Source organism: Nipponia nippon, unplaced genomic scaffold (assembly GCF_047370975.1).
Source record: "Nipponia nippon isolate SJK-2023a ecotype South Korea unplaced genomic scaffold, ASM4737097v1 scaffold_9, whole genome shotgun sequence".
NCBI lineage: Eukaryota > Metazoa > Chordata > Aves > Pelecaniformes > Threskiornithidae > Nipponia > Nipponia nippon.
The window spans coordinates 5,289,264-5,306,692 of record NW_028262413.1 but is presented as its reverse complement, the minus strand read 5'-3'; the positions used below and the strand labels follow the sequence as shown (position 1 = coordinate 5,306,692).

General features: G+C 70.1%; 2 protein-coding genes and 1 pseudogene across 4 annotated transcripts; all 3 read right to left on the bottom strand.

Moving 5' to 3' along the window:
- Window positions 1–400: 400 nt before the first annotated feature.
- Window positions 401–6,698, bottom strand: QARS1 (glutaminyl-tRNA synthetase 1). Of its 2 annotated transcripts, XM_087743766.1 has the most exons (24): window positions 6,513–6,697; window positions 6,171–6,318; window positions 5,988–6,097; window positions 5,791–5,866; window positions 5,409–5,473; window positions 5,127–5,180; window positions 4,872–4,929; window positions 4,678–4,749; window positions 4,423–4,508; window positions 4,096–4,182; window positions 3,887–3,986; window positions 3,698–3,776; window positions 3,466–3,574; window positions 3,254–3,384; window positions 3,034–3,126; window positions 2,731–2,868; window positions 2,570–2,657; window positions 2,347–2,490; window positions 2,171–2,275; window positions 1,706–1,798; window positions 1,285–1,412; window positions 993–1,059; window positions 668–793; window positions 401–584 (listed from the first exon to the last, which is right to left on the bottom strand). In XM_087743766.1, exons 1-24 carry the CDS (start codon window positions 6,654–6,656, stop codon window positions 534–536), a joined length of 2,352 nt encoding a protein of 783 aa, XP_087599892.1. In that variant the 5' UTR covers window positions 6,657–6,697; the 3' UTR covers window positions 401–533. The 2 variants fall into 2 exon arrangements, with proteins under 2 accessions (XP_087599892.1, XP_087599893.1); XM_087743767.1 differs by lacking the exon at window positions 2,171–2,275 and having other exon boundaries at window positions 6,513–6,698.
- A 1,336-nt stretch (window positions 6,699–8,034) lies between these two features.
- Window positions 8,035–10,410, bottom strand: LOC104016979 (epidermal differentiation-specific protein pseudogene; annotated as a pseudogene).
- Window positions 10,411–10,530: 120 nt separating this feature from the next.
- SLC6A8 (solute carrier family 6 member 8) lies at window positions 10,531–16,387 on the bottom strand. 2 transcript variants are annotated; one of them, XM_087743768.1, is made up of 14 exons: window positions 16,237–16,387; window positions 15,797–16,018; window positions 15,275–15,406; window positions 14,173–14,446; window positions 13,963–14,095; window positions 13,590–13,724; window positions 13,395–13,498; window positions 13,187–13,311; window positions 12,983–13,095; window positions 12,765–12,902; window positions 12,301–12,403; window positions 12,119–12,219; window positions 11,736–11,906; window positions 10,531–11,036 (listed from the first exon to the last, which is right to left on the bottom strand). In XM_087743768.1, the coding sequence occupies exons 1-14, from the start codon at window positions 16,328–16,330 to the stop codon at window positions 10,905–10,907; spliced, it is 1,977 nt and encodes a 658-aa protein (XP_087599894.1). In that variant the 5' UTR covers window positions 16,331–16,387; the 3' UTR covers window positions 10,531–10,904. The 2 variants fall into 2 exon arrangements, with proteins under 2 accessions (XP_087599894.1, XP_087599895.1); XM_087743769.1 differs by having other exon boundaries at window positions 15,797–16,015; window positions 16,237–16,345.
- Window positions 16,388–17,429: the final 1,042 nt, after the last annotated feature.

Genomic DNA, 17,429 nt, shown 5'->3' with positions numbered 1-17,429 from the left:
GGACGGCGGGGGAGGGACCTCGCCGGTCCCGCGGGGGCACCCCCCTGACCCCCGGGCCGGGCCCGGGCAGGGGCCACCCCACTCGAGTCCACCTTAAGGGGGGCCGGCGCTCGGGCCGTGTGTTTGTACACACTGCGCACACCCTGCCTGCACCCTGCCTGCGCCCTGCCCGCGCGCTGCCCGCACCGGCCCACGGCAGGCCCTGGGGATCCTCCATCCATCCCACCCCGGCCCCCTCAACCCCACCCTCACGGTCCCGGGTGGGGGCAGCTGCAGCTCCCACGGGGGCGCCCGCCCCGCACGGGTGGGGGGGGCAGGAGCAGACCCCCGGGGACGGGGGAGACCCCCCACCCCGCACCCCAAGGCTGAGCGGGGGGACAGGAGGCAGTGACAAGGCGGCTGGGATGCTCCGTTTATTGAGGCGATGCTGTGGGGCGCCCCGGGGGGGGCTGCGTCAAGGCACGGCGGCGCTGGGGGGGGCGCAGGGACCCCCGGGGAAGCAGGACCATGGCGGGGTGGCAGCGGCGGGTCCCTCAGGCCTTGCCGGGGTCCTCCTTCAGCGTCACCGTGCGGTTGAACACCATCTGGGGAGAGGGAGAGGGAGAGGGTCCGCTCGCAGCCCCACGGCGGGCAGGGGGAGCCCCATGGCCCCCTCCCCAGGGCTCACCTTCCCCTCCTCGCTGTCGGGATCCACCGAGAAGTAGCCCAGCCGCTCGAACTGGAACTTGTCAAAGGGCCGGGCGGAGAGGACGGAGCTGTCGACCAGGGCGTTGTGGACCACACGCAGGGAGTCCTGGCAGGGAGAGGCACCTCAGGCGGCGTCCCCAGCCCCCACCCCGGTCCCTCTCCCAGCAGCCCCTCACCCCGCTGGGACATGGCAGGGCCCTGCCCAGGGAGGGGTGGCGACACATCAAAGCAGGTGCCTCCGGCGTGGGTGCAGGAGGCCCCCAGTTCCCCCCAGGCCCATGACCCCAGCTCCTGCCGCTACTCACAGGATTGAGGTCACTCAGAAAACCGCCAGGCACCTCCGATGGGTCCTCGGGATTTTTGTGCAAAAACCTGCCACGAGATAGAGTCTCATCCCGAAGCCACCAGCCGAGGGGACGTGGGGCAGCAGGGACGTGGGGCAGCGGCTCTCAGAGCCCCACAGCAGCATCTCTGCCAGGCACAGCCCAGCAGAGCCTGCCGGCACACGGCCACGCCGCCGGGCCGGGTGACAGCAAAGCTGCCGCTCCAGCGCCGCTGAGCTTGCGCCTGCGCCTCTGCGGGTGGCCGGGTACTCACAGCCGCTCGTAGAGCCGCACTTCACACGCCAGCGGCTCCGACACCCAGTGGATGAAGGCTTTGGGCTTCTCCGCCGCGTCCGACTTGGTGCAAGTCACCTCCAGCTCGATCACGCGCCCACTGGCCTCCTGGGGGAGAGGAGAGGAGCTGAGCCATCAGGCAGCAGTCAGGCAGCAGTCAGGCAGCAGCCCCATCCCACTGGGCAGCCCTGGGGCCGAACCGCCAGCCCCCCAACTCAGGGCCACCTTGCTCCCTGCTGCACGGGGCGCAGGGCTGGCAGGGAGCCGCCACGCAGGCGGCCTGCACCCATGCTGTGCCCACAGTGCCCAGCCCAGGATGACCATCGCTGCCCTTCCCTGGTGGGGCATGGCCACATCCTGACACGCCCAACCTTGTGTCACCGGTGCCCAGAGCCACCCACCTTGATGACGTTCTGGACGGCGATGACATAGCCAGCATGGCGCAGCCCCACCGGCTGCCCGGGGGCCAGGCGCTTGTAGCCCTTGTCCACCTCCTGCAAGAGAGTTCATGGCTGCACGAGGTGTCCCAGCACGGGCAGCAGGTCCCCCTCCAGCATGTCTCTGTCCCCACTCCTGCCGTCCCAGGGATCGGCGCACCCAGGGCTGTTTGAACTCCCGTGTTGCTGCAGGACGTTCCCCAGCGCACAGGCACCATCGGTTGGACACATCCCAGCCAGGCTGAGGGCAGCAGACATTTCCCTGGTGCCCATCAGAGCTGCTGGCACGTCTGGGAGTCACGATAGGGTGCCTGACGCCCGCCTGTCCCCCGTGCAGCACCAGTGCCGCTCCCGGCCCTGCCAGGCTCCGGCTGCCCAAGCTGTAGCTCCCGGGAGCGAGGGCAGTATGGCCCGCTGGGCCTGGCTCACCTCCCTGAAGTCCGTCTCCTCGATGTAGATGGTAGGCTGGAAGGGCACTTTGTGAAAACCCCTGCTCTCATCAGCTGGGAAGTTGGGCACAAGGACCTCAAGTCCCTGGGGAGAAGGAGGGGGTGAACGCTGACCTCGGGGAACCCCGCTCCCACCCCAGCCCACAGCAGTCTCACCTTCGGGGCAGGGAAGTTGGTGATGGTGACCTTGAGGGGCTCCAGGACGGCCATGACGCGGGGGGCCTGCTCGTTCAACACCTCCCGCGCACACGCCTCCAGCAGATGCGGCTCCATCGTCGCCTGGGCCACCGTCACACCCACCTGCGGGACAGCCTGCCGTCACCACACTGGCCGGGGGATGCATCCACCTGCCCCGTCCCATCCTGTCCCCGGCACCTACCCGGGCACAGAAGTTGTTGATGGCCTCGGGGGGAAAGCCTCGCCGGCGCAGGGCTGTCAGCGTGAAGAGCCGTGGGTCATCCCAGTCCCTGAGAAAACACCGGTGCGGCAGCCAGGTGTGCCCTGGGCGAGACCCACCCTGGCTGCTGGCCCCACTCCTACCTGACGGCACCCGTCTCCACCAGCCGGATGATTTTCCTCTTGGAGACGACGGTGTAGAGCAGGTTCAGGCGCCCGTACTCCCACTGCACGGGGCAGTAGACATCCAGCGCGTTGCACAGCCAGAAGTAGGAGGAGCGCCTGCGAGGGAGGCACAGGCACAGCCCCGCTCAGCCTCATGCCCGCCACAGCCCCGCTGTCCCTCGGCACTTTGGCAGCCACTGGGACGCGGCCAGCTGCTTTCCCTCCCCGAGCTGCCCTGCCAGGTCCGGCTCAGCCCTGGGCCGTGCCATGCACGGTGCTCACCTGGCTTGGAACTCCTTGGTGCAGAGGGAGTGCGTGATGTGCTCGATGGAGTCGCAGAGGCAGTGTGTGTAGTCATACGTGGGGTAGATGCACCTGCGAGGCAGACGCAGTCAGCCCTGCAGCACAGCCCGGCGCTGCTCCCCTTCCGACACCTCCCCACTCCCAGGAGACGCAGACCCACCCCCGCCATGCGTGCCAGGATGCCGCAGGCCCTCCCTACCACTTGTCCCCCGTGCGGTGGTGCGGAGTGAACTTGACACGGTAGGCGACGGGGTCCATCTTCCCATCCTCCATCACCAGCTTCATCCGCAGCGTGGCCTCCCCCTCCCCAAACTTGCCCTTTCGCATGTCCTGTGGAGCAGGGGAGAAGCTGTTGGCTGAGCCACGGACACGGACCCCACGGGCACGCAGCGCCTGCCCAGCCAGGAGTACCTCGAAGAGCAGGAGCGACTCCTCCACAGGCCGGTCCCGCCACGGCGAGGGCGGTGGGTTGTGGCCCTTGATCTCCTCAACCTTCTGATGGCAGACATATGCCTGGCCCCTACAGAGGGGAAACACTGCCACCAGATGCCAGTGGCCCATCCCCTGGGTGAGGGGGAGCCCCGGCCATGGCACAGGACATCGGCACCGCCCCGGCGCATCCATACCGCCCCGGCATGCTCACCTGCGGATGAGCTCCAGGGCCCAGGTGTAGAGCTGGTCAAAGTAATCTGATGCATGGGTCACTGCGTAGGGCTGGTAGCCTGTGGGGACAGGGGAAACAGAGCAGGTTGGAGGCACCCCTGGGACCTGCATGCACAGATGTCCCCAGCAGCACCTGGCCTGACTCTGCCCTCGCCAGCCCGAGCCGTACCCAGCCACTCCACCATCTCCCGGATGGCTGTGAAGTACTTCTCCTCCTCCTTCTCGGGGTTGGTGTCATCGTAGCGCAGGAAGCACACGCCACCGTTGGCCTGGGGATGGGGGGGGAAACAACAGTGAGCAGCCGCTCCCTGAGGGACCGCAGGGCCGGGCCAGCGGCCAAGCAGCGAGGCGAGGCAGGGGCCGGGGGATGCTTCTCACCTTGGCGTAGCCAAAGTTGAAGTTGATGGCCTTGGCATGGCCGATGTGCAGGATCCCGTTGGGCTCAGGAGGGAACCGGGTCCGCACCTGCAGGGGGAAAAGGGGACACTTCAGTGCTTCAGCAGGAGACTCTCCCCCTCCCTGACAATGGGGGAACTGGCACAAGCCCCCGACGATCCCACAGAGCCCCCCGTCCCACGTGGGTGCTGCCTCTGGCCGTGTCCCCGATGAGCTGTGTCCCCCCAGCCACCCCACCCACCTGGCTGGAGCCCAGCACAGCAGTGCCGCCCTCGCAGGGAACCGCTGGGCTGGAGGACGCGGCCTCACCTGCCCACCCGTGACTGCCAGGTGCTGCTTCAGCAGAGCCATGGTGTTGGGCGTCACCACGTAGCCCTCCGTCTTGTAGTTCTCTCCTGTGAGCAGAGGATGCTCAGGGCTGCAGCACCGCCCAAACCGAGCCAAGCCCAGCAGCTGGCAGGGAAGGACACGGGGCCAGGCTGGTCCTCCGCAGCACGGAGAGCTGGGGCTGGGCACATTGCCGGCAGAGCAGCCCCGCACATGGCAGCAGCTCCTCGCACTCACCCGGCTTGTGGAACTTGAGGGCTTCTCCCCGCAGCTGCTCCAGCAGTGACTGAGTCTCTGTGCCCACCTCGCCTGCGGGGAGAAACGGCGCTGAGCAGGAGCCTGACCGCAGCTCCCGGGGCCCAGCTCGGAGGCAGGTCCCGGCCAGGAACCGAAGGGCTGGAGGAGCTGCCCACAAGAAGGCAGTCTCTTACCGTTCTCCACCACAGCCACCTTCTGCTTTTCCACCGGGGCCAGCCGGGCCCTTGCAGCCTGCAGGGACCAGCACAGCATCCTGAGCGCCTGGCCCCAGCACGCACCTTCCCCTCCTGGCCCAGCCCGCTGCCCCCAGCGCTCCTGCAGACCCGTACCCATGGTGGCGGCTGGGCCCAGAGCAGCTATTTGGGATCCTGCCTGGACATTCAGCAGGGAAATACCATCCCAGTTCCCAGCCTCCCCCTCCTCCTCACCTTTGGCTTCTTTTCCAGGTCAGCTTCTGTCTTTGGCCCCAGCAAATGCAGCACCTGGAGAACAGAGCACAGACAGGAGTAGAAAAGGCTCCCGGTGCCCCAAGGCCTGGAGGTGGCCCTGTCCAGCTGTCACCCCCCTCACCCTGTCTGCACCCACCCAGGACAGGCTGTCCCCAGCGCCGGGCCCTCCCATGGGGCAGGCCGGCAGGTCCCACAACCAGGCATGGCAGCGACAGGGAACACCACCCCAAGCAGTGCCCAACCCGCTGCCCTCGCACCCACCTGCAGGTCCACCTCGTTCTTGATGGTCTTCCCGTCCGCCCACCGCAGCCGGCTCCGCGCCTCCCCTGCGGACAGGGCACCCCGTGGGCGAGGGGAACAGCCCGGGGGGCTTCAGCCGGGGCCGCTGACACAGGACACCGCAACTGGCGGCTGAAGGCAGCCCTGGCCCCAGGGCTGTCCCTGGCACAGGGCACCGCAGGCAGCTACCACCCACAGCCCTGCCCGTGCGGGGGACACGGCAGGATGTCTCCCCTGCCTCGGGTGGGCTGCGGCACAGCAATGCAGCACCTGGGGCCGGGGCAGCCCACAGCAAAGGGCTGGCTCTCGGGATCCAGGGGAGCAGCAGCGCCAGGCAGGGGCTGCCCCGGTGCCCCAGACTCACCCATCAGCAGCCCCATGTTGAAGTGGTAACGCTCTGCCAGCAGCTCTGCTCGGTGCTCGCCGATCACGGCCTCCACCTGGGGAGCAGGACAGGGCCGCAGGGGTGAGCGTGGTAGGCGGGGAGCGTGACACCGGGGGCTGCCAGCCCGTCCTGTCCGGTGTCCCCCACACCATCCCCGCGGGGCAGGCCCCACTCACCGCCTCCTCGATCTGCTCGGGGGTGACGCACACCCCCACACCGCAGGCCCGCTCAAAGTCCGCCACGTCCAGGGGCTCCAGGGGGTGGCTCCTCACGTACTCCAGGGCGGCTGGGGACAGAGAAGCGGTGAGGAGCGGGACCCTCCCCTCCCCACCGGGGCGGGGGGGGGGGGCGTCCGGTACCGCTGAGCTGCAGGTCGGTGAGGATCTCCCTGCGGGCGATGTAACCGACGAGGAAACCGAGGTGTTTCGGGTCCCTGAGGCGGGCGGCCGCGTTGTACAGCAGCGTCCCGGTGGCTTTGTCCAGGGCCGGGCCCAGCGTGCTCCGAGCCTGCCGCCGCCCCGAGGAAGCGTCAGGGCCGGCCCGGGGCTCAGCCCCGGCGAACCGGCAGCCCCGGGGCGGTGCGGGGAGAAGGGGGTTGGCCGGAGGGGGGGGGGGGCGGGAGTGCCAAGGGCCGAGGCCGCTCGGCGGGGCCGGGGGGAGGCGGGGCCGGGGTCCCGGGGGGTGACCGGGACCGGTCGCACCTGCAGCACGGCCTGGCGGAGCAGCGCGCTGAGCGGCCCGTTACGCAGCGTCTCTCGCGCTTTGGCCTCGCTGAGGCCGATGCCGGTGAAGAGCCCCAGCGCTTCCTCCGCTTCCTCCGCCGCCATGGCCCCCACCGCCGCCATGCTGCTGCCACCCGGAGCGGGGAGGGCGGGTCACCGGCACGGGTCGAACCAATCGACAGCGAGAGAGGCCCGCCTCGGCCAATGGGGTGAGGGAGCTCGGCGCCGGCTCCGCGAATAGGCGCGCAGGGGGCGGGGCCAAGCCTGCGGCCGGTTGCATCATTTAAAGAGACCGGCGGCGGCGGGAGCCACGTGGGGGGCGTGGCTGGGGGCGTGGCCAGGCCCGCCCCTCCGGGCGCCCCCCGGCTCTTTGTCCTCGCCCGGCCTCCGTAGCCCGCCCCGGCCCCTCCGCGGCCCCCGGCCGGCCCCCGGCGGCCTCCCGTGCCCGAGGGGGGGCCGGGGGGGGGGGGGGGGTGTCTGGGTGGCTGCCCCAGCCCGGTGTGTGCGGGGCCGGGCCGGCCCGGTGTCCCCCGACACCCCCAGCCCGGTGTTTCCCTGCGCCTCCGTACCCCGGTGTCCCCTTGGCCCCCCACCCCAGCGCCCCCCAGCAGCTCAGTGTCCCCCCGGCTGCCCCAGTCCCTTGGCACCCCAGCCCAGTGTCCCCTCAGCTCTCAGCCCGGTGTCCCCCCCAGCCTGGTGTTCCCTGGCTCTCCCAGCCCAGTGTCCCCCCTGCTCCCTCAGCCTGATGTCCCCCCAGCAGCCCAGTGTCCCCCCAGTTCCCCCAGCCCAGTGTCCTCCCAGCAGCTCAGTGTCCCCCCAGCTGCCCCAGTCCCCTGTCCCCCAGCCCAGTGTCCCCCCAGCTGCCCCAGCCCGGTGTCCCCCAAAACCCAGTGTCCCCTGGCTCCCCCAGCATGGTGTCCTCCCAGCAGCCCAGTGTCCCCTGGCTCTCCCAGCCCAGTGTCCCTCTCAGCCTGGTGTCCCCTGGCTCCCCCAGCCCAGTGTCCCCCTGTCTCTCCCAGCCTGGTGTCCCCCCAGTTCCCCCAGCCTAGTGTCCCCTGGCTCCTCCAGCCCAGTGTCTCCCCAGCTGCCCCAGCCTGATGTTCCCCCAGTTCTCCCAGCCCAGTGTCCCCCAAAGCCCAGTGTCCCCCCAGCTCTCCCAGCCCAGTGTCCCCCCTAGCCTGGTGTCCCCCCAGTAGCCCAGTGTCCCCCCAGTTCCCCCAGCCTAGTATCCCCTGTCTCCTCCAGCCCAGTGTCCCCCCGGCTGCCCCAGCCCAGTGTCCCCCCAGCCCGCTCCCACCCTGGCCCCAGCAGCAGCAGACCCGAGCGGCTGGGGAAGGGGGTTTATTGGCAACACCCGGCGGGAGGAGGCACCGTCAGGTCTTGCCAGCCGGAGCCGCCTGACGTGCCCAGGCAAGATGGGTCCTGGCTCCTCCATGGGCAGGCAGCACAGGTGTCCCTGGGGGTCCCACAGCACTGAGGGGACAGAGCCGGTGCCCTATAGCTATAGCTCTGTCCCGGGCACCGGCTCTGTCCCCTCGGTGGCTGCCTGCTGCCTGCACACAACCGGCAGAGGCTTCAAGCTATAGCGGGCACTGATGTTGGTACCCGAGACGCTGCGGTATTCGCCCATCTCCGTACGGACGGCTTCGTTCTGGGTGATGGTGAGCAGGACCGGGACGGAGAGCGTCACCTCCTTCCGCAAGACCTGGATGCTGAGAGCCGTGCGCGGCGGGATCTTGGCTGGCAGCTGCACCTCCACGCGTTCCCGGCGGGTGCTGGATTCGCTGCGCCCTTTCTGTACCGTGAAGATGTTGGAGGCTTCCACGATCAGCGTGAAGGAGAGCCCGGCTTTGAGGCTGGTGGCGTTGCTGAAGTGGAAGCTCTGCCAGAGCGTGGTGCTGTACTCCCGGCTGCTGCTGGCCGCCAGAACCTGCTCCGACTCCGTCTCGTTCACCCCCTCGATCTCATCCACCAGCACCTCCCGCTCCTCCTCCACCCGCTTCTGCTCCCAGAGGAGACGTGCCGAGACCAGGGGCTGCCCGGGCCGCAGTGGGCGCAGGTGGGACAACCGAGCCTGGAAGTTCAGCTCGGGTTTGTAGTCGGCCAGATGCTCTCCGGGCCATGCCAGGCAGTGCCAACCGCCCCGGCCGGGGTGCTGGTAGAGCAGCCAGACGCCTCGCTGCACCACGTGGGAGGCCACTCGGTCGTTGAAGTACCCGTACGCCAAGTTGGTCTCCTCCGTCACCACCTTGCAGGCACCCTGGAAGTTGGGGCGCTCATAGAGGGTGATCTGGGGGTCCCCCAGGTCATGGAGCACGAGGCGCAGCGCCGAGAAGCTGTTGGGCCGCTCCACGGAGGGGTACTCGCCCTCCTCAAAGGCGTACGACTCCCCCTCGTACTTGGGGTCCACGTAGGCGATCCAGGGCTGCCCCACCACCTTCAGGGAGGCGATGCAGTCCCCAAAATCCAGCTCGTGTAGGTCGGGCACGTCGCAGGTGAACTCCCGGCTCAGCCCCTCAAAGTTGGCACGCTCGTACACCGTGATTCGGTTCATGGTGCCGCGGGCGCCTGCCCCTGCGAGGGCACAGTGCGCGTGAAGTCCCCTCGCGTGAGGTCGCGTGGGCACTACAGGAAACCCGTGGGGAAAGCCTGGCCAGCAACGGGGCCCTCTTTCCTCCTCTGCCCCCCCTTTGCCCACCTCAGCCCGGTCCCCGCGCTCTCACCGTCTGTGCCGGCAGTGCCCCGACACCAGCCCACGGCCGTGCCTTTTACGAAGGGTTGGCGGGGCCAGGGCGTGCTGCGGCACGAAGCGAAGGCGATGACAGAGCTCACCCCCACGCCCGCGCCCAGCCCCAGCCCCGCTCCAGTGGTGGGGAGCCAGCCAGGCCCCGCATGGCCGCACGGCAGCCGGCACACTGGGATGCCAGCCGGCCCCGCAGACCAGCCCTGCCGGAAAGTCCTGCCGCACCCTGGGCATGTGGCGCTCCAGTGTTAACAAGTCACCGCCAATTATCACTGATGCTTCCGCCCTGCCTGCGCTAATTACGGTGTGCGTTGCCGGTGGGGCAGGAACTGCCGGCTCGCCCCAGTAGGGTGAAAGGGTATCATGGTGGGGCGAGCCGGCGCCCCGAGACAAGCCCCTGCGGCACCCCAGTGCCCCCAGGCGCAGGACACGGCCCCCCTGGCATGGCACCGCTGCCGCGGCCCCGTGCCTGAGGATGGCCAGGGCAGGTGGTGGCACTTCTCCTGCCTTGTCCTACCACGGGCAGGATGGCCACGGACCACCCAGGGTGACCACGGCGCTGCTGGAGGTTGATGGGTGCCAGCACTGAGCACGGCGGGACGCTGATGCCCAGCCAGGGCACGGGAATGGCTGGCAGCCACCCTGAACACAGCGTGCCGGGGGCTTCCACAGCACGGATCGGAGCTGGCCCCCCCGGGAGCTGCTGGTGCTGGGCACAGGGGACGCGTACCCACTGGTTGGCACCCCGCTGGGGCTGGGCTCAGCAGCTTGAGGGCTCTGGGGCAGGTTGAGCCTCTGGCTTCCCTTGGACCCAGGCACACAGCCAGGAGCTGCCTCATCCCCTGATCCCCGGCCCCCCAGCCTGGGGCTGTCCCTACGGCACAGTGCAGGGAGCGGGGAACCCCAGAGCTGACAGGAGCAGCTCCTGGTGGGCTGACACCTGCCCCTTGGGGCCAGCGCGGCGCCGGGGAGCGGGGCCAGCCCCGGCTGCGTGGGGTGCCCCAGTCCCACAGGGAAACCCGGGGCTGGCGCAGCCTGCGGGCAGCCGCGTCCTGCCATGGAGGGGGATGGAGACCCTGCTGCTCCCACAGCCTCTCCCCCCTGAGCCACCCCAAGAGAGGAACCCAGGTGTCCTGGCATCCCTGAGCCCTGTCCACCCCTAACCTGTCCCCTGCAGGCAGGTGCCACCCTACATCTCGCCCCCCCAGCTGCCTGCTGCCGGTGCTCCCCTTCCCCTGCCTGCGGTGCCAGGGCTGCCAGGGTCTCCCAGTTTATTGCCAGATGTCGGGGCGGTCGGGGTTACACCAGACGGACGCTACAGGAAGCGGTTAGTGAGCAGGGGGCCGCGGGCAGGGGCCAGGGAAGGGCTGTCCCGCTTGCTCCCCCGGCCCGCAGCCTCCCCGCCAGCCCCCCGGGCTGCCGCGCTCCCCCGCGCCGGGGACCCCTCCCGCTCCCCGCGGCCGCCCCGTCCCCCCGTCCCCCAACGACCCCAGCCTTGCAGTCATGCACCCCCCGCTGCGGCGAGGCCGGCAGGCCGGGGTGGCACGGGGGGCACGGGGCAGCATGGGTGGGAGGCGGTGCTGGCATTATTGCTATGGCAGGCGGGAGCAGCGTGACCCTCCCCACGCTCAGATCACAGTCTCGAAGAGCATCGCCTTCTCCTTGGGGGGCTCCGGGGCCAGCAGCTTGGCTTCTGCCTCGGGTGTCAGGTACTCCAGGTGGTGGTGGCCCCAGATCGGAGTGGTCAGGAGCTGCCAGCGCTGCGGGGACGCCGTGTTAGCACCCAGGGACGGGAGCACTGGGGACTGCCTGGAGCCAGCACGGTGCATCCCCCGGGTGCACGGGGATGGGACCAAGGTGGGGCCAGGGGTGGGATTTGGATGGGGACAGGGGTGAGACTGGGATGGGGAAGGGATTGAAATGGGATTGAGAGAGGGAGAGGGATAGCATAGGGACAGGGATGAGACGGGGATGGGATTAAGACAGTGATGTCATGATGGGACAGGGATGGGATTCGGATGGGAGTGAGAGCAATGGGGACAGGAACGGGACTTGGATGGGGATGGGGGTGAGACTAGGATGACGAAGGGATTGAAATGGGGACAGGGATGAGATGGGGATGGGATTGAGAGAGTGATGGGGACAGGGAAAGGATTTGGCTGGGAGTGAGAGTGATAGGGATGGGGAGAGGGGCGGGATTTGGATGGGGATGGGACTGAGAGTGATGTGAGCAAGGATGGGATTCCGGTGAGGCTGGGAGTGAGACAGGGATGGAGACAGGGATGGGAATGAGATAGCGATGGGGACAGGGATGGGATTTGGCTGGGGATGGGACTAAGACAGCAACGTGGACAGTGCTGGGATCTGAAAGGGGATGGGACTGGGATGGGGACAGGGACAAGGACGGCCGAGACGGGTTGGGGACAGAGGCAGGAGGGCCCCCGCCGCACTGCCCTCACCTCGCGCAGGGAGCCTTTGCAGCGCAGGAGCTTGTAGAGGACAGTGCAGGGGATGCAGAGCATGGAGGAGAGCGCCAGGACCCAGCCGATGGCGTCCCCCCACCACGGGTACACGTACGTCTTGTTGTAGGTCAGCGGCTTGTAGTTCACCACGTGGAACACGAAGATGCCCTGGGTGGAGGGGGGGTGGTGAGGTCCCACGGTGTGTCACCCCATGGCCCTGACACGCGTGTCACCCCGTGACCCTGACACGCGTGTCACCCCATGGCTGCCGTGCCCGAAGCAGCCGCCTGGGGGAGCCCGGTGCCTGTGGCACGGGGCAGCGGGCACACACATGCACACGCCAGCACACGCGTGTCCCCGCGTGGGACGGCCCCACTCACCACGCAGACCAGCGGCGTCACCACGGCCCAGCACCACTTCATGAAGGGCAGGGGCCGGTAGCCGATCATGCGGGCCACGTCGTCCATGAAGCGGTCAGCGCCTGCGGGGAGGAGGGCGTCAGCCGGGCCCCGCGGGGCACCCGTGTCCCCTTATGTCCCCCCCGTGTCCCCCTTGGCCTCACCGTAGACCCAGGCAATGACCACGCACTCCCAGAAAGCCTGCCACAGCAGCGTGATCCCGCTGGCCGAGTAGTTGTCAAAGAGCTGGAACACGTACATGCCGCCCTGCCGGGACGGCACCGCGCATCACCGGGGCTGCGCTGGCTGCCCCGCACTGGCACAGGCGCCTCCACGCCGGCACGGGCACAGCCTTGCCAGCACCGGTGCCCCACTGTGGACACCCTGCGTGCCATGGGCACCCGGTGCTCCTACAGCACCCCCATGGCGATGGGCAACCCCCATGGCCACGAGGACCTCCACAGCCACAGGCACCCCCCCGCCATGGGCACCCCCCGCCGCCGTGGGCACAGCAGCCCCAGGGGGCTCCCACCCCACGCTTGGGGCCCCGTGGGAGGTGATGTCCCGGGGGCAGGCGCGGGTGCCCGGCGTGGGGCCAGCTGGCCGGCGTCCCTGCCACGTCCCCCACCTGCGTGACCATGGAGAGGTCGATGAGGCAGCAGACGACGCAGCAGAGCGCAGCGGTGAGCTCGCGGCGCAGCGAGCCAGCCCCCGGCTGGGGGAACAGGTCCAGGATGCCCGTGATGAAACCCTCCACGCCGACAAACTGCGGCAGAGAGCGGAGCTCAGTGGGGACATGCCACCCCCGTCCCCTCCCCATCCCCATCCCCCTGCCCGCCGCTGCACCTGGCTGTCCAGCCCCAGCACGAGGAGCATGAAGAAGAAGAGCGTGGCCCAGAGCGGGGACAAGGGCATCAGCGTCACGGCTTTTGGGTAGGCGATGAAAGCCAGCCCGGGGCCTGCGGGAGAGCGGGGTCAGCGGTGCCACCCCGGGGGGGGGGACGACACAGGGGACACGGTGCCAGCGGGCACCTGCTGGCCAGCACTCACCGGACTCGGCCACTTTGGAGATGTCCACGCCTTGCTCGGATGCCATGAAGCCCAGCACGGAGAAGACGACGAAGCCGGCAAAGAAGCTGGTGGAGCTGTTGATCACGGCCAGGATGTAGGCGTCCCTGCGGGCAGAGCGGGTCAGGGGGTGCCGGGGGGATGCCGGGGGACGTATCAGGGGGACACCCCGCAGCCGGCACAGCCCTACCTGTAGCAGTTGTTGTGGAAGCGGTTGTAGCTGCCCAGCGCGGTCAGGGCACCCAGCCCGATGGCGTAGGAGAAGAAGATCTGGGTGCCGGCGTCGATCCAGACCTAGGGTGCGGGGTACGGCGTCAGGGGGCGGGGAGGGTGCCGGGGGGGCGCCCAGCACCCAGCCCCCTCCTGCCCTCCCCGCCGCCCTCACCTGTGCCTCTGCCAGCTTGGACCAGTCGGGTTTCAGGTAGTAGACGATGCCACCCAGCGCCCCAGGCAGCGTCACACCGTGGACCAGCAGCAGGATGAGGACCACGTAGGGGAAGAGTGCCGTGAAGTAGACAATCTGCAGAGGAGTGGGTGCCAGTAAGACCCCCCGCGCCGGGGCTCTCCATCACGTGCCACAGGTGTCCCCGTGGGACCAGGGCTCGGGGACGTCCCCAGCAGCTGGTGGCACCTCCCAGACAGATGTGGGACAGGCGGTCTTGCAGCACAGGAGGGCAGGAGCCGGCAGTGCTGTGTGCCATGGTCCCGTCCCTGCCTGCCAGTGGCCCCGACGTGTCCCCCCTGCCCGCCAGCGTCACCTTCCCGGTCGACTTGACGCCCTTCCAGATGCAGAAGTAGACGACGACCCAGGTGGTGACCAAGCAGAGGATCATCTGCCAGTTCATCTCCCCTGGCTCGCTGAGGTCCCCCGAGAGCCGCAGCACCTTGTTCCTGCAGAGCAGGGCCATGCTGAGCGCCGGCGCGACCCCCTCGGCCCCGAGCAAGACCCCCCCAGTCCCCACACTCACTCCCAAAACTCGATGACGGGCGAGCGCTTGCTGGCCAGGTCGGCGCAGCTGAGGTTGAAGGGCCCAGTGCCGGCGCTGGCGTTGGCGCTGCCGTTGCGGCAGAGCTCGAGGTGGAAGAGCTCGGCGCACTGCTCGGTGTTCCAGGCGTGGCCACAGGTGGCCCAGGGCAAGGTGTCCGTCAGCGAGTGCACCAGGTAGAAGAGCCCCCACACCAGGATCATGATGTAGTAGGAGTTGCAGAAGAAGACGATCACCATGGAGGCCAAGCCCAGACCTGCGGCACGGGGAGATCACCCGGCGGGGTGGAGGAGCCGGCAGCCTGGGGTGGGACGGGGGGTGCTGGCAGGGATGGGGCAGGACATGGGGTGCTGGTGGGGACGCAGGGAGCCGGCAGCCCAGGGTAGGACAGCGGGGAGCCGACGGGGATGCGGGGAGCTGGCTGCTCCGGGCAGGACAGGGGGAGGTGGTGGGGTCGGGACAGGGGGAGCTGGCGGGACGGGAAAGGGGGAGGTGGCAGCCCCAGGCAGGACAGGATGGGGACAGCCAGCAGCATGACACAGGACAGCGGGGAGCCAGTGGGGCACTGCTGAGGTGGGGACGCCGGCAGCCCCTGGGGAAGCTGGCAGCAGGCAGGGAAGCCAGCAGCACGTCGGCAGGGAGCCAGGGGGGCAGGCAGGGCTGGGCAGGGCAGCGCACGGTGGCACGGGTGCAGGCAGCTGCCACCCTTGGCCGGGGTGCAGGGTAGCAGTGGGACGCGGGCAAGGTGCACAGGAGCAGGCAGGGTGTGGGCAGGGTGCTGCCAGCCCCACACAGGGTGCAGGGGGCCATGGGCAGGGTGCAAGGGGCCACGGGCAGGGTGCCAGGGGCCACGGGCAGGGTGTGGGCAGGGCGCAGGGTGTCAGGGGCCACAGGCAGGGTGCCAGGGGCCACAGGCAAGGCATGGGCAGGGTGCAGAGTGTCAGGGGCCACGGGCAGGGTGCAAGGGGCCACGGGCAGGGCACGGGCAGGGCGCAGGGTGCCGAGGGCCACAGGCAGGGCGCAGGCAGGGTGCGGGGGGCCACAGGCAGGGCGCGGGCAGGGTGCAGGCAGGGTGTGGCGTTACCCTTGAAGAGGGGGGCGATGTTCCAGGCGGCGATGCCCCCCTGCTTCATGAACTGCCCCAGGGCCACCTCCAAGAAGAAGACGGGGATGCCGCCCACGAAGACGATGAGCAGGTAGGGGATGAGGAAGACGCCTGGGGCCGAGGGGGGGGACACGGGGCCGGTTCAGCCACCGCCGCCCCCCCCGGGCCCCCCCGGGCCCCCCCTTTCGCTCCCCGCGCTGCCCGCCCCGGGCGCAGCGAATGGCGAAGGCGCCTCTGCGCCCTCCCCTCGCCGCGCCGCCGATGTAGGTCAGGGCAGGCAGGTGGTGGGGGGCTCCCCACGGACCCCCACCCGCGTGGGTGACACCGGACGCCCGTGGGGTGGCCCACGAGCCCCCGCAGAAGGCCCGGGGAGGTGCAGGGTGGGCTGGTGACCCCACACCCACACCCACACACGTTATGGGGTGGAAAGCGGGGTGCTGCCACGCACCGTGGGGTGTCCCCCCCGCCGTGGGGCGCTCGTGGGGCAGGCGCGGGGCTCACCTCCGCCGTTCTTGTAGCACAGGTAGGGGAAGCGCCAGACGTTGCCCAGCCCCACGGCGAAACCCACGCAGGACATGATGAAATCCATCTGCCGGGTCCACGTCTCCCGCTCGGGGGCGGCCGCTTTCGGGGGGCCGGGGGGTCCCACCAGCGGTGCCGTCACCGCCCGCTCCTCGCCCGCCGTGGGGGGCTCCGCGCCCTCCGCCTCCCCACGGCCCTCTGCTGTAGGGGGGGGGGGTCCACGCTGCCGTCACGCGCGCCCCTCTCCGCGCGTGGGGGCGTGACGTCAGACAGCAGGCCGGCGCGTGACGTCACAATGCAGAGCTGTGACTCACCCCGCGGCGGCGGGAGGGGGCGCGCCGCGGTCGCGCGTGGCCGTGGGCCCCCCCAAATCCCCCGCCTCCCCCCCCCCCCCCCCCGCCCCAGCGCCCCCCGCTTACCGGAGCCCGCGGGGGCAGCGGCGGCGGCGGCGGCGTCGCGTCGCGGGGCGGCGGGCGGCTGCGGAGCGGCCGTGTCGGCGGGGACGGGGGGCATGTCGCGGGGGGCCGGGGAGCGGGGGCGGGTCGGGGGCGGCTCCGTGGCCGTGGGGAGCGGGGCGGCGGGGGGGGGGGGGGGGCTCAGAAGCAATCCACGAAGCACTTGAAGGTGAGTCGGAAGAACCTCATTGAGGGCGGCGGGGCGCGGCGGGGGCGGCCGGGCCGGGCGGGCGGCTCAGAGCCGGGCTGCGGGGCCGGCGCCGCGCGGCCGCTCCGGGGCTCTCTGCGCCGCGGCACCGGGCGGCGGCGGAGGCAGCGACCGGCCGCGCCGCCCCCCGAGCCCCATTGGCCGCGCCGCCCTCCCGCGGCTTGACGGGACTTGCAGTCCCGCCGCACCGGCACCGGCACCGGCACCGGGGCGAAGCGGGGAGCGGGGCGTCGCCGGGGGATACCGGGCGCTAGGGACACTAGGGGACAAGGGGCGGCGGGGGACCGGGCGCTCCGGGGCTTGCGGTCCTGCAGCACCGGGGGACACCGGGCGATGTGGCACCGGGACTTGCGGTCCTGGAGCACCGGCACTGGGGGACACCGGGCGATACGGCACCGGGGCTTGCGGTCCTGCCACACCGGGGAACACCGGGACTTGCAGTCCTGGCACACCCCGGGACACCGGGCGATACGGCACCGGGACTTGCGGTCCTGGAGCACCGGCACCGGGGGACACCGGGCGATACCGCACCGGGGCTTGCGGTCCTGGAGCACCGGCATCAGGGGACACCGGGCAACGTGGCACCGGGGCTTGCAGTCCTCGAGCACCGGGGGACACCGGGCAACGTGGCACCGGGGCTTGCGGTCCTGCCACACCAGGTGATGTGGCACCGGGACTTACGGTCCTGGAGCACCGGCACCGGGGGACACCGGGAGATATGGCACCGGGACTTGTGGTCCTGGCACACCGGGGAACACCCGGGCTTGCGGTCCTGGCACACCGGGGGACACTGGGTGATGTGGCACCAGGACCTGCAGTCCTGGCACACCAGGCGATGGTGCATACTGGGGGACACCAGGCACTAGGGCACACTAGGCGCTACGGCAGCAGGACTGTACTGGGGGACACTGGGCGATGCCGGGCGCTATGGCAGTAGGGCTGTACCGAG